The 15,851-nt window shown below is 29.6% G+C and overlaps 2 protein-coding genes across 2 annotated transcripts; one reads left to right on the top strand and one right to left on the bottom strand.

Annotated features, from left to right (window-relative positions):
- Window positions 1-2,071: 2,071 nt before the first annotated feature.
- LOC100814844 (protein NEGATIVE GRAVITROPIC RESPONSE OF ROOTS) lies at window positions 2,072-6,500 on the top strand. Its single transcript, XM_041012791.1, has 5 exons — window positions 2,072-2,751; window positions 5,153-5,709; window positions 5,793-5,943; window positions 6,016-6,075; window positions 6,183-6,500. The coding sequence occupies exons 1-4, from the start codon at window positions 2,691-2,693 to the stop codon at window positions 6,033-6,035; spliced, it is 789 nt and encodes a 262-aa protein (XP_040868725.1). The 5' UTR covers window positions 2,072-2,690; the 3' UTR covers window positions 6,036-6,075; window positions 6,183-6,500.
- A 2,626-nt stretch (window positions 6,501-9,126) lies between these two features.
- LOC100814313 (potassium transporter 5) lies at window positions 9,127-15,359 on the bottom strand. The gene is made up of 9 exons (XM_003553762.5): window positions 15,109-15,359; window positions 14,809-15,031; window positions 12,160-12,408; window positions 11,871-11,912; window positions 11,486-11,746; window positions 11,355-11,407; window positions 10,979-11,093; window positions 10,608-10,862; window positions 9,127-10,432 (listed from the first exon to the last, which is right to left on the bottom strand). Exons 1-9 carry the CDS (start codon window positions 15,283-15,285, stop codon window positions 9,417-9,419), a joined length of 2,391 nt encoding a protein of 796 aa, XP_003553810.1. The 5' UTR covers window positions 15,286-15,359; the 3' UTR covers window positions 9,127-9,416.
- Window positions 15,360-15,851: the final 492 nt, after the last annotated feature.

Raw genomic sequence — 15,851 nt, 5'->3', positions numbered from 1 at the left:
ACTGACTTTTTATATTAATTAGTATTAGGATTATTTTCATAAAATCATATAGATAATTAAAGCATGTTTGAGACAGATAAAATTTGTTGGGAAAAGACGAGTAATTTAAAGAGAAAAAAACATTTTATCTGTTGGGAAAAGACGAGTAATTAAAGCATGTTTAAGCATTCCAAATTTTATCTGATTTGTACGTAGAAAAAAACTGTTTAGGAAATAATCAATGTGTTGGGCAGGTGCTAAAATTTGCTAAAAAAAAACTTTTTTAATAAGTTATTTTTATTTCTCTACAGTTTTTATTCTTCCTTAAAAAGGTTGTCGCTAAATTATCTCCAAATTTCTTAATGACTTTTTTTTCCTTTTATAGCTTCATAATATCCTTTTGATGTGGAGTTAATATTCTCAAACCTCAATATATGTAGTTTTATTATTTTATTTTAGTTTAGTTTTTTTTTATTGGATATTTCTTACTTTAACTATTACAAACTACTGGTGGGTATTATTTAATTTCATTTTTTATAATTACTGCTAATTAATTTTTAAAAAATTATGAGTATTTTATTCTACCCATTAGGAAAACATTGGTACGGGGTAACTGCTTGGTTTGTAATTAGTTGTTGTATTGTAGCTTTGCCTGGAACGTTATGACGTTGACGTGCCTTCCTTAATTTGTTTTTGCGAAAGTGTAGTCGGCTTAGTTGTTTAATGTGACAGAAGAAAATGCCCAGTGCCTCCTAGCTGTGAGCAAATAAATTAGTTGAAAGATTAAGTGGTTGAATCGATCTAGCTAGCTAAAGCCTAAAAGGGAAGGCAAAAAGTCAAATTGGGCGTGAAGCCATCAAGGATATAGATAGAACTAGTTTCACATTTGTGGTTGGTCATATATATGTTTGGAATCCTGAATTTTGTACATTACAGCCAAGCTCTCGCAATTGTGGTTATGGAGTCCATGTACTAAAAAGCACTAGTTTATAATTGGAGCAGGTGAAATCCAGGAATCGGTCCGGTAAGTGAGCGACATTCCCATGCGAGTGTGGGTTTGTTTCAAATGTCGCACATACTCGTACTTATATATGCATGCTAATCACCATTGACCCTCACTTTTCATCCTTATTTTCTGACTTGTTTTTTCTTGCCTCTGCCCATACCTCTTTTTACATCTATTAGATAAGATAATTTGTCTGCCATAAATTATTTAATTCATCAATACACTAGTTAGTAGTCTTTCCATTTTTCTAATTATTACAAATCACAATACTAAATAAATTATCTGACATCCCTCTTCAAAGTATACTCTACTCAGTACTCACCATCCAAGTTCCAAGACCACATGCCTTTTGCATATCCACGTTAGCAAATTAATACTATCATACTATTAGGATTACCCGGCGGCTTCTCCACAAATCTAACCATATTAATGCCATGGGTGCGCGCTAGACTGCCAGTAGTACATTTCTGATATGCAACCAAACCGACAAAAACTAGACTACGCGCGCAACTGCTTCGTTGTACGAATTTGAGTAAAGTTCTAGTCGTGTGGGACTTAAGTTTATATATAATAGAAAAACCATGCATATTTATAGCTTTAAGTTTTTGTGTGTTCGATCGTTTTGCAATTTGACATGGTTCCGTAGCCATTCCTTTTCAATTGACATCCTAATCTGCTTGTTTAATTTTCATTTAAAATTGAATATAAACCTTCAAGTTAGAAAAAAAAAAAAGCTTGCTAAAACATTTATATACTCTCTTTAATGAATTTCCCGCCAAGACTCTCTGATATATAGTATTACGATTGTATAGAGATTAGTTCCCCATTTAGCACTCCAATCTTATCAAGATCGAACTTTTTGTGATCTAATGGTCAAATAGATGACACAATACTCCTGCTTAGAATCATACCCCGTAACAATATTCTCACCCACGTGTTATTGATAAAGGATGAAAGGTCGAATGAATTACGAAGTAACAAGAATGTAGGAGGAGAATGTCTTTTATGTTATACTATAATCAATCTATATACAAGTAGATATGTGTGGGGGCAAGGGTATAAATTATTGTTTAAAATTATAAAAGTATGTGAGTTTATTTGTCCATAAATTTCAACTAACAAAAAAAATTATTAGAAAAGTATATTAGATGATGGATAGCTATATATATATATATATATATATCTAAAGAAATACTACTCTACTCTAAAAGGGGAAAGAGTGGTGAGATACAGAGACAGAGATTGGAAAGGGAGAGAGAGCCGGTAAATTAGTCCGTGATCCAAAAGCGATATCATAGATCATATCAGGCTACGGTCAATTTGGCCATGAAATTCATCAAATTCCCATCTCAGTTTTCTAGTCTCAAAGCTCAGTCCTCATAGTCATTGGTTTCCAAGATCTGACCACAGAGAATTTCACTTCGTTAAAAAGTACCTCCTTTTTTTACACTTCCCTCATCTGGCTCTTCCAACCACCTTTTCTCCTCACGCCTTATATATATTTTTTCCCCTAACTTGCTGATAGTTCCACACTAGGCGTCTCTAAGCCCATTTATTCATTCATTCTTCCCTGCTCTCATAATGAAGGCAAGTCTCCTCTCTCCCAAAGAGAGATCGAAGAAACACACTGTTATCTTACATTAGTTCACGTTATTCACACCACCATAATTTTTTATGCTCTTGTCATTTACAGTTCCTCAGCTGGATGCAAAACAAAATTGGTGGAAAACAAGATAACAGAAAACCAAACACATATACAACTACTCGTAAGTTTTCCACTTCATTTATTTTTCTTTTGTTTCTCCCTGAGTTAATGCATGATTTTTCTAGTAATACGGATGTAAGAATATTCGTTGCCTGAAACACACACGAGCTTCTGTCTTTAATTTGAAGGAAACGATGAAAGAAATATATAGAAACATAGAGAGACTAACATATATATGTTTTCTTGTGTTGCTTATTTTACTTACGTCATAAGTAGATTCTTATGTTATAAAAAGGGGAGTGGGGTGGATTCTTTTACATGTCAATTGCCAGAGAATAAAGTCATATCGTTGTAAAAGTTTAGACTTTTAGATGCATACTTGGGAATGATTTGTGTATTAATTAATTTTCAAAGTACCTCAAGAAGAAAGGTTAATTATATATTTCAGAATTTTAGTTCACACATGTTTTGGCTTGTTTTTGTAAGATGTTAGCTTTTGACCTTTTTTGTGCTTCGGTGTTGGATATGACGAAACTAAATCATCTTTGCTTGCATGAACGTGCGATCAGATCTATTAAGAAAGGCACGAATCCAGCAAGGAGATCTTAATTATTTGTAAATGCACTCTATATGTGTATATCTTTTTCCTCCTAACAATTTTTATCTTTTCATCGCACATCCTAAATCATAACGATCCATAGCTAGATTACATATAACTCCAATACTATAATTTTGAACATAAAATAATTAACATCATATATAATGTAACATATAATTAGTTTGATTTTTTTTATTTTGTTTATAAACATATCTTTAGAAGAATTTTTCAAATTAAAGAGTACAATAAAAATTATCCTATTCTAATTATAAAAAAAGGTGTTATATTTCAGTGGAATGTTTAGGATCTAAGTTGCCACATATATGATATTTTTCCTTATCATTTGACTTTTTCTTCTTAGATTAATGTACTAATTAACTTTCCTATAGTGTAGGAGTTTATCATAACCTCTTCAAAAAAAAAATACTATAATCATAATTAAGTTATATAATATAATCAGTTATTATTTTCATTTAATAATTTTTATATAATATTTTTATAATTTCATTTCTTTATACAATCAAGTATCTTATCTCACATTTTTTTTTTCTATTTTTCTTATACCCTCCTACACATACAAAGATGATTTATTAACGTACTCTAACTAAATAATAAGTAGGAATATGCCAACAAAAACCTACAAGCATTTGTTAAAATTAAAATAAGTTATAACTAAAGATTGATTATCTTAAAATATATTAGCTAACTTATTTTAACTAAAAAATAAGTGAAAGTACGTTAACAAATATCTATATATATATTTCTCTCAAAAAAAATCTATGTATATATAATCTTTGTAGAAGGACAAATGAAGAAGAAGAAAGAGTAAAAAAGAAGAATTATCATCCATATAATCTTACATAAACTCAAATCGAGTAAATACAAATCAAATATTATATTAGGAAAAAAATCCATAAAGATAAAAAAAAAACAAGTATAAAAAATTTATAATTATTCACATTTAACTCATTAATCTAGATCCACTCAATATTATATTAGTATTAAATATTCAAAGTATAGAACAAGATTGGATTTTGAGAACTAATAGAGACTATATCTAATAGAAAGAGTTGATCTCTTCCAATGTTAAGAAGAAGTATTTAGTTTAGGGTCCGAACATTGTCTCACTAAACTTTAATCCTTAAAAAAACTTTTAGGAATAACATTGAATTTATCCCATGGATTCTGTTAATTCATGCTTTTAGGTTTAAATATCTTTTAATTCAAAATAATTTATTATTTTTAACTATCTGAGGAAGATTTTTTTTAACTCAGGATATCACTTGACCTAGAGGAGGATTAATCTACCAAAATATTAAAATTAATTTAAGAGATTGATGTTTCCTAACTAAAGAAAATATCTAGAACCTTATAATTCTTAAAATATGAAAATACTCTTACTTTTGCATTTAATATTTTCTATTTCAATCAAGAATTTTTAATAGTTTTTAACTATTTAAAATACTATCTATTTTCTTTATAATTAATATTTTTAATTTTATTTTTTACTATGGAAACACTGGCTAAATAATGTCTTATCGTATTTAAATGTCTTTATTTTTGTTTTATGTTAATCTTCATGCATTGTATGATCATCCTAATTATTTATATCCCCTAGGAATTAATTTTCATATATATTAAGAAATGCTGATTTGATAAAGCAGCTCCCTTTTTCCAGACAAATTAGCTTGCTGCAAGTTATAATTTATAATTCGGGTGTGCCTCCAAAACATAATGTAGTGATTGATTCGTGATCCCCTGGGCAAAGGGTGTTTTTTTTTCCCCTGAATTTGTTCAACTCTAGGACTAGGATAGCGTCCCTTCTTGTGAGAATTGAAAAATGTTGTCATTTGGAATTGCGCAGATGATGCAAAGCAAGAGCCTCGTGAAGAATTCAGCGATTGGCCTGATGGTTTACTAGCCATTGGTACATTTGGAAATAGCAATGAAGTAAAAGAAAAGACAGAGAAGCACATTCTCAGAGAGGATCCATCCTCGTCAGAGGAAATAGCAGACTTCACTCCTGAAGAAATCGGGAAACTACAAAAAGAGTTAACTAAACTGTTGAGACAAAAACCCAATGTGGAAAAGGAAATTGCTGAGCTTCCTCTGGACAGATTTCTCAATTGTCCATCAAGCTTGGAGGTTGATAGGAGAATCAGTAATGTACTTTGCAGTGATTCAGAAGACAAAGATAAAGATGAAGAAGAAAGAGAAAAAGAAGAAGAAGAAGATATTGAAAAGACACTTAGTGTCATACTTGGTAAATTCAAAGAGATTTGTGCAAATAACAGCAAGAAAGCAATTGGGAAGAAATCAATTTCATTTTTGCTGAAGAAGATGTTTGTTTGTAGAAGTGGATTTGCTCCAGCACCGAGCCTTAAAGACACCCTTCAGCTCCAAGAATCAAGAATGGAGAAGGTACGCGGTCCATTTGATGTGTATATGTGCGTCTGCCTAACTAATTGAGACATTAATGTAATGTAATGTAATATTGTATACAGCTTTTAAGGATAATTCTTCACAAGAAAATAAACTCCCAACATTCTTCTCGGGCATTGTCCCTCAAGAAGCGCCTCGAGGACAGGAAGATGCCAAAGGAGGATGAAGCTGAAAATGATGATGGCTGTAAATGGGTCAAGACTGATTCTGAATGTATGTAACTTCATATCATACTGACCCTTCTTAACTTGCCACACATTAACCAAATCTTTTTTCTTGTTGCAGATATTGTTTTAGAGATTTAAATCCACCTCAATTTTCAACTGCTCTTTCTTTGCCTGTCAGGTAACCTTCAGAAAACACTCCTTGACTTGTGTTGTGTCTTTGGTACATGTTATTGTAAGTCTTGCAAAGATAATAAATTTGCAAACTAACCATTTATTTTGCCCCAGATCCAATCAAGAAGCCAAGGATATACAAACGATTAAGAGGAAGCGTGAAATGGAGCTAATTTTTTTTTAATAGAGTTTATCTGTGATCTTGCACCGAGAAATGAGTGGCTCAGATCAGCAGTATCTCTCTGTTTTGTTACCGGCGCTTCTCTTGTTTTTTTTTTCATGGTTGTTTCTGCGGATGCAGAGCAACTCATGTTATACTTAATGTCTTAATCATAAAAAACATAACTGATATGCACGGCAAAGTTTGACATTGTGAACACTTCTCATCCTACTTTTGAAATCCACTCTTTTATCTGCTAATTTGTTATCTACTCTCCTTGTAATATGGATGTGAATGAATAATATTCGGAAGATTAGTTCGTAAAATACAATTTCTATTTTATTTGTACATTTTAGTTAAAGATGTTACATTATTTTCATTTTTTAAAAATTATATAAGAATTAGTAAAAATAAATTTATATAAACTTTAAAAAAATTTAGTTAGAATCCATGGTGTAATTTATATTATTATTTAATCACAAATTAGTATGTACCACGAATATATGAATTATTTGATATTAAATTATTCTAATTTAACTAATGGTATTAATTTCGAATTTTAAATATGCATTTGTCTATGTGCCATAAACATATGAACTTTTTGAATTTAGATTGTTCTAATTTAACTTCTGGTGTCAAGTTCAAATTTTAAATATGCATTTGCTTTAACATTAGCAACTAACATTTAATCTCAAGTTGGAGTCAAAGTATGCAAATGTCTTTGGTCCCACTTGACTCAAGCAAAATAATCACTAGTGGATGATGTTGTTCTAGGTAAGGTCAAATTATGAACTTTGACTTGTTCTCCAACTTGTAGAGCTTAGTTACACAAATAAAAAATAGTGATGAGCTAATTCATGTGATGAGCAAGTCTCGAGTTGAGTCTCTTGTGATTCAACCGGGATATTCTGAATTCATCTCCAATTAAAAATATGTTTGACCCAGATTTTTTTCCACTGAGATAAAGTTAAAAAATAAAAGCTTATAAAATCAAGTAAAAGTTTGTTAATTTTATTTTTTAAAATTAAAAACTTCTTTTGAATCAGAAGTTTTTTTAGGTAATTGAACCAGAAGTTATCTAGTGAAAAAAAAAATTCAAAAAAATAATCATCTCATCTAATAAAAGAGTATATTTATAGAAAAAATGTTATATAAACTTAATTTAATTAACATAAAAGTATTTTAAAAATTAAATAAAATAGGAAAACTAGATATATTTAAAAATAGCTTAAATATCAATTTAGTCCTGTAAAATAGAAAATTTTTAGTTATAGTCCTTTAAAGTTTTTTTTTAGTTTTAGTCCATATTATTGCAAGATTTCATTTTGTAAAATTTGTTTTTTTTAGTCTTAGTCAATATCATTGCTAGATTTCATTGAGTGTTGGTGTGACCAATGTTTTTAAAATCAGTTTGATGATTGGTGTAAAAACTCCAAAAAATTGGGCATTTCAAGACTGATGAAAACTGGTCTTAAATTGGTGTTGAACCAGTATAAATAACCGGTGTTGAACCGATTCGTTTCAATTTTTTTTGTTTTTTTAGTTTAAAATATTTTTAAAATAAATAAAAATAAATACTAAAAATATTCCACATAAATATCAATTATTTTTTTAAATATTATTAATTTTTCTTATGATCAAAACATATTATTTAGTTATTTATATTAATTTATAATTTTTTGGATTCTAATTTTTTACAACTCTGTATTAGTTTATTACTTAAAATATTATATAATATTAAAAAATAAAATTGATTCAACCACATTTCAATTACAATTAAATCATTAAATCTTAATCAGTATCTTTTCCAATTCAATCATCAATTCAATTTTAAAAATATTAAGCGTGATTAATAGTGATATCATTATGATCATGCTACATTATAAAATGATGATATCATTAATTGTTACATCAATAAAAGATAACATCATCAAAAATGTCACGTCATCATAATAATATTATTGATGACTATAATAAAAAGTGACATAATTTAAAGAACTAAAAATAAAAAGTTTTATGCAAGGAATATCATATTTGTAATGAATAAAAAAGAAAAAAAGTATCCTTAAAAAAGTACAATAAGCTTTTTTTTTTTTTTTTTAAATGTGGTTAATTAAATAAAATAACTAGTTTTAAAAGTAAGTAGTTTAAATCAAAAGTAGTTTATTTAATAAAATAAATATTTTTTAAGAAAAATAGTTTCCTAGTTTTTTTTTAAAAAAAACTCTTATGTGCTTTTAAAAAAACACTTTTAAAAAATGATTTTTATAATTAATTTTTTTAGTTTAAACAAGTTGGCCTGAAATCTAGATCACTTATCATAATCTTTCTCTTATTTAATTACTATTCAATAAATCAATTAATAGTTTTTTAAAGATAAATTAATATTTGAGATCATGAGATTTGACTGAATTTTGGGTACACACAAAATTACCCAAGATGTTGTGATTCATTGATTAGTTTAGGCAAATATTTTTTGGACACCTCATGTGCTAATCTATACCTACGACAAAAAAGAAAAAAAAATCATATTTGATGTGATAAAAAAAAAAGATAAAAATAAAAGAAAAGTATCAATACGTATTTCAAGTGCAATATAGATGTTGCTGCTGTTTTTGGAGTATGGAGTGGGAATTTGTATTCGAGATGACGGGATTTTTTTTTCTTTGCTAAGGCGCCCTGTTTCGAAGATATAATATTCTACCTTTTCATTCAATTGCTTGGACTTCGAAAGGTTATTATTGAGATGGAAAGCAAAACAATGGTTGATGCCATTCTTAGAACATGCAAATACAGGCTAGCTAATTTTGTAACTCATTTAGCTAAGACGTCAAAATTATATGCTAGCTAGCACCCAAGTTTTTTATTATTTTGCCAACTTGTATCCATGATACCATATTTAATGCAATGAAATGAGCTTTGTTTAGTTTAAAAAATAAAAAAAGTATCAATACACATAAATGATTCAAAGTTGGCACTTTCTGTGAAAGTGTCTAGCTCCGACTCCGATGATGTTGGGCATTGGGATTGCTTATATTTTGGAAAGTTTTGAAGGCTTATTGGAGCGAAGGCTTTTTCTTGAACATAACTTATAACTTGCATGATTTGGTGGAAAAGATACAAAATTCAAGCAAAGTACATATTTCTTTATTTTTATGTATGGACAGTGAAACTACTGGAAATCGAGGTCATATTTCATAAGTCATTCCAACCTTGAGAAGTCTGTTGCGTTGGATTGCCATGGAATTCTGGCCTTGTCTAAAGTTCTTTCTGAAGAAGCTATAAACATAGTTGACAACAATCTTATTCAAGATGGAGGAAGATGGGTGAGCAACTACCTCTGCTTCTGCTAGCATATAGACGACGCCCTTCTCCAATGCTTTGTCTATGAATTTGATTTCGTCTTCAGCTCCCTGGATGGGTGGGGAAATGAAAGAGGATGACTTGGTCGCACTGGCCCCCAATGATCGAATGGAGTCGGATGAGGCTGCAGCTTGATCTGGGATTATTCTGTTGGAAGAACCCTTACCTACTGCTGCTATCATCTCAGTCTCAGCTGATGCGTGTTCAGTTCCATCAACCTCGAGCATATAGTTCTCATGTTGAACGAATGCCTTGAGATTTTGTATCAAGTGTGACTCAAACTCTGCAGGATCCTCAAGCACGTCATTGTAACCATGCCTCACAACACAACGAAAAACTCTGTAATCTCTCGGCTCCACCTGCCGAAACAAAAAGCGCTCCTCTGATGCAACTCTACTAACAGGAATTGCCTTGATGGAGACAAACACAATAATTGAATGGATAGATGGTATGTTGTCTATTAAGTGTTGGAATATGGGAGGAATGCCTTGTACTAGCTCTGAGTACAGAAGTCCTATTCCGGGCACTCTCCTTACGTCTGGGTTGTTGGCCAGTTCATTCAAATACGCACTCGAAACCTTGTTTTTCAATTCAAACATGTATCTTTCTTTGTGCACATAATGCCAGATTCCCATCACTGCCGTCAAGAACATAGCTGATACTATTGGAAGATACCCTCCTCCTGTAAACTTGGTTAGTTGAGAAGAGAAATAAACAATCTCAACGAAACCGAATCCCAAAAAGAACAGACCCACTCGCCACAGACTCTTTTTCCACAAAACAAGCATTATTAGCGAAACTAGTGTTGTTGTGATCATCATATCACCAATAACTGCAATCCCTGCACACATCCAATCAAACATACACCACTTGTCATGCTTTGTTAGTTTGAGTTAATTAGCACTAGTACTCCTACTACTAATTTTTTAGCCTCTCATGTAGTACTGTAGTAGATTCTTTAAATTCCTCAAACTGGTAATAAATATATAGAAAGATAGACATTAAGGATTTATTACCATATGCATGGCTAATCTTTTCTGTGGTCTTGAAGGCAGCACAGACCACAATACATGCAATCATGAACATGTAGTTGACCTCAGGAATATACACCTGACCCTGATGTTTAATGGAAGTGTGCACTACCCTAACTCTTGGGAAACAACCTAGACTTAGGGCCTGAGATATAATAGAGAATGCTCCCGAAATCATTGCCTGGCTAGCTATAATGGCAGCAGCAACAGCAACAACAAATGTTGGCCAATATAAGGGATCTGCATTATTCACAATTAATATAGGGGGAAAAATCAATTGATTAATTGAGCTTTACTAATCAAACGAACTTCCACTCGTTAATGATCATCTTGCTCTTTAAAATTAAACAACTTACCCGGTATACTATCATAGAAAGTATTGGCCACTTTCTCAGGGAACTTCCGTAGAAATGCTGCTTGCCCAATATATGCAGCCACTATTGCAGGAAATGTGATGCAAGAAAAGCTAATCTGCAACACATTATAATGTATGATCAATTTAAGAGCAACTAAACAATGCAGGAATTGACCACAATGTCTACAGGGAACGAAATGATGAGGTCGCAGAAGAACCAATTGTGTGCAGCAAATATAAATATATAATGAATGTATAACAATAATGTAAATAAAATTAATTATGTGTACAATGTAACATTAAATTTTTTTCAGCATATATATTCCCAAAACTGAAAGTATATGTTTGCGTTTTACAAGGATATATTTATTACTTACTTGAATGGATCGTACATTAAAGTGACCCAAGTCAGCAAACATGGCCTCGGATCCTAAGATTATATGTATCTTAGTTAGAATTAAAGGTTGATACAATTTAATTAAGAAAATTTAGAATAGATGCTAGTCACCTGTTATGCACAAAAAGACTCCACCAAGTGATATCCATCCTTCCTTGCCGTTCCGTTTGAAGTAATCATATATATATTTTGGATTAAAAGCACGTAATACGCCAATGTCATATTTAAATAAATTGTAAAGGCCAATTCCACCAATGAATAAAAACCACACCAAAATTATTGGAGCGAATGCGAACCCCACTTTATCTGTACCAAATCGTTGCACATAAAATAGGACTGCCAAGATTGCTATAGTGATCCCCACAACAGCATCTGGAGAAAAGAAAAAGAAAAAGAAAGAAACGCGCACACACTAAAAATGACATGTCAACTTATAACAAATTTTATTGCTCTTACTATTAAAAGGGAAAGAAATAAAGACATTTTATTTACGTACCTTGACCTAAAGATGTACTGATCCCACTGACCGCAGAAAGGACTGCACACACATTAAACAATATAATAGTGTGAAGCCAATGGAGAATATTTAATTTTACAAATAATTTTTGTTTTACGTCATTCCTTTAATCGTTTATTTTTTCACACGCGCAGATTAAATTTGTTCTAGTGTGAAATCGTTACCAATGTTTCTTTAGCTGGTGAAAGAAATTATTTAAATTGATGTGAAATTTATGAAGCGAATATAAATAGAAAATGGGACAAATACACATAATTAATTTTGAAACCTGAGATTGACGGTGTAAGAATCCCGTCTCCTATGACCATGGAAGTTCCCACTATAGCTAGAAGAATAAGCACAACCCGCGCAACATGACTGCCCTCAAGCTTCTGCTTTAGTTTCTGGGCTCGTTTAAACTCAGTAGACGGTGTTTCAAGTTTGTAGTTAGAAAGCTCCCTGTCCTCTGGTTCTTGATTTGGAATCAAACTCATCTTTATATGCCTACAGATTAGCGAATAGAGTGCAAACGCTCCACCTATATACACAAAAACTTATTAGTGGTGCTATTATTATTATTATTATTTTGTAAATTCTCTTTCACTCCAACCAAATATTTTTACCTTTCACTCTTTTTCATCTCTTTACACTCCTCACATATTCATTCATTTTCACACTTCTCTGTGATACACAGTATTAAAGTTTTCGATCCTTATTATAAGATTTAAGTAAAAAGTGTGACTCTGGATTTTTATAAGGTTTAATTTAAATTATTTTATGCATTAATTATTTTTTTTTAAAATATTGTTAATTAAAGTCAATGAAATCACAATTGAGAAAAACATAATTCATTAAATTCTTAAGAAATATATATGATAAAGAGAATAGCGCGGCATAAAGAGTGTATGTGTTTGTAAATTTTGTTTACAGGAGTAATTTTGAAAAACAAATATTAGTTTATGAAAAATTTAATCATCTCAATTAAATTGACTAATTTTTTTATTTAGGATAATTAGTTAATTAATTCTTGTAATAAAGATCGAAGAGAGTAATATTTTATACTAGTATTTCATAAAAATTATTATACAATTTCCTAACAGTTTGATTTGCCAAAAATTATTATTCTAGACAATTTAAATATGTGTGTTCCACATTTGATTTAAAAAGAAATTGTGAGACAAAACAAATTAAATAGATGAGAATATGACAAAAACTTAATTATTTATTAATCAAAAAAACCTTGTATCAAATTATCATGTCATATTTTGAATTCCCATAATATATAATAATATAAATTATATTAAAATAATTAATATTCAAAAAATGTTTTAATAAATTATATATTATTTTATTTATGCTATTCATTAAACACATAGTGTAGTATGTAGCAAATACACCCTGATATTCTTTATCTTTTACATTAATTAGATTTTTTGTCTATACTTGTTTTTTATTTTATTTTCTCACTACATACAATAAATAATTTATAAGATGGTAATTTTTTTAATATTTTATTAATATTGTATAATGATAATTAAAATGAGATATTTGCAAAACATCAAATAAAAGAAGACAGAAAAACAAATAACAACCTATATAAACGACAATAAGTTAATGCTTTTGATAAAATCAAGAACGGATCCAGGTTTACCAAAAGGACAAATTTGACACCAATTCCAAAGCAAATCAATCTGATTTGTTATATGGCTACAAAGCTTTACTTTCTTTCATTTTTACAAAGCTTTACTTTCTTTCATTTTTACAAAGCTTTACTTTCTTTCATTTTTTATTTATAATTAATAAACGCAGTTAATATTTTTAATTATATTAAAACTAATTTTAATTTTTGGTATCAGAAGAAAATATTTATAATGAAAATCATAAATGAGCGTAAAATAAGTAATTTACAATACAACTTACAATTCCTAATCAAAATCTTCATTTTTTAGTTTTTTAACTAATATTCTAAGCTACGGGTAAGTATTGCATGATTTTTTAAGTATTCATTCTTTCAAGTGTCACTCAAGGTTACTTTACACGTACCAAAAAAACTAATAAATATATGAAACAGAATAACAATTTTATAAAAGTAACTTTAGTATTATTATTATATTCAAAAGCTAAAGTGAAATTTATTAGACCTATTACAGAAAAAAAATAATTCATATTATTTTGAAAATTTATATATGATATTTTATTTTGAAATGATTTTTTTCTCAAATGTGATACATGTTTTGAGACGGCAGAGTAATTATAATTTTTATGATGGGTATTGAAATTTGAAACTTTGAAAGTATTCAAAAATGAGGTAAAGATAATATTTTCATATAAGCGTCAATTATTTAATTAGAATTTTTATTTATTGTTTTAAAATTTTAAAAAAATATTAATTATTATTTTATCAATAATACTCTTAAAATATAAAGAAATAAAAAAAATACATATCAGAAAATTAATCAATAAAATAAACAGAGGATATAATTAATATGAAATAACATAACAATTTTAATGAAAATATTAATCGTATCTTTAATTACTCTACCATAATATGAAATTGGATCAGTATAAAAAAATATGAAATTGGACTTGAATTTCTTAGTAAATTACTAAAGTGGTGTTTGAATTTTGTACATAAAAAATATAATTAAAAAAACACCAAACAAAAAGTAAAAAAAATTATAAACAAAATTAATAAATGGATGGTATCAATGCATAATGACTAAAAAAAATAGCTCAATGTGAAACGGCATTTAAAAGGGAATAAGGTAGTAGTTGAAAAAGGAATAGTTAATAGTATTAATGTATTATTATAAATTTGGAAACATATCTATGAGTAAAAACAAAACTATACTTTAGAAAAGATTAATCGAGAAAATATAAAGGCCGTCTAGCAAACCAAAGGTAGAAGAAGGAAGGTTGGTTAATTTTTAGAACGTACCGTTGCCGTTGTCGTTGGCCCACAATACGATGAAGACATATTTAAGCAAAGGTATGAGCACGATGGTATAGATGATGAGAGACAAGACGCCAAGAATGTCATCATTGTTGTTAATTTTTTTAGTGAAGGTGCTTGCATACACATAAAGTGGTGATGTACCAATATCACCGTATACCACCCCTATGCTTTGAAATGCTAAGATCAGCGTCGTCCTCCAACCCATCTGTCATAGTAATTAAGATGCCAATTATATGGGCATGATCGAATATATACAAGGGTTAGTTAACGTGTATGGAGTACCTGGTAGGGGTTGTGAGCAACCGTAGAAACTCTTCCAGCTTCTAAATTGAGAGAATCTACGCGGCGTAGCTTTGCCCATGATACCTTTCGGTCTTTGAGCTTCAGGTTCTTCTCTGCAGTCTCCTTTCCTGTGTCCATCTCTTCCTCAATGCTCGTTCGATCTGCTTCTCCAGACATCTTCCTTCAGCTAGCACTTTTATATATATATATACTCTCACTTCTCTTCTTTTGGCTGGAGATGTTCAAGTTGTGTTTTGCACTGGCTTTTATAGGCACACAAGTCAGATCTTGCTACCCTCATTCATTTCTACCTATTATTTTATCATCAATAATTGTACTATTTTATCTTTAAACCTCGCGCGGTCTCACGTTGACTTTTTAACTTTTTGGTTTACCTATCGAAAGTATATATATATATATAGGATTTATTGATTCAATTATTGATTTTGCCGCGTCACTAATGTAGAATGTGTCTTTTTTTTAAGTTAATTTAGAATACGTCTACATCAAAGAATGAGATTAATTTTAATAAATTTTCAGTATAATGATTTTTATTTATACAATCATTTAATTATGTTTTTTAAAATTATTATTAGAAATATAATAATTTTTCATATAATAATTCATAATTAATTAATGTATATCATGTCGTGACAAAAGTGGTATGAATGTCAAAAAAAATATTCAGGAAATAATTTTTTATTTATAATGGAGAAAATATGTTATAAATCTTTATGATGAAG

This window comes from Glycine max, chromosome 19, assembly GCF_000004515.6.
Source record: "Glycine max cultivar Williams 82 chromosome 19, Glycine_max_v4.0, whole genome shotgun sequence".
NCBI classification, from domain to species: Eukaryota; Viridiplantae; Streptophyta; class Magnoliopsida; order Fabales; family Fabaceae; genus Glycine; species Glycine max.
The sequence above is the reverse complement of the archived record's forward strand: the minus strand, read 5'-3'. Positions and strand labels throughout refer to the sequence as shown.

Bases quoted from the DNA above. Each gene is read 5' to 3' on its own strand.
- LOC100814844 (XM_041012791.1), top strand. From the start codon at position 2,691: ATGCAAAACAAAATTGGTGGAAAACAAGATAACAGAAAACCAAACACA. The intron at 2,752-5,152 runs GTAAGTTTTCCA...GGAATTGCGCAG, and splicing joins AAACACATATACAACTACTC to ATGATGCAAAGCAAGAGCCT. The intron at 5,944-6,015 runs GTATGTAACTTC...TTCTTGTTGCAG, and splicing joins GGTCAAGACTGATTCTGAAT to ATATTGTTTTAGAGATTTAA.
- LOC100814313 (XM_003553762.5), bottom strand. From the start codon at position 15,285: ATGTCTGGAGAAGCAGATCGAACGAGCATTGAGGAAGAGATGGACACA. The intron at 11,408-11,485 runs GTGACTAGCATC...ATATAATCTTAG, and splicing joins AGTCTTTTTGTGCATAACAG to GATCCGAGGCCATGTTTGCT. The intron at 11,094-11,354 runs GTAAGTAATAAA...AATGTGTTGCAG, and splicing joins TTAATGTACGATCCATTCAA to ATTAGCTTTTCTTGCATCAC.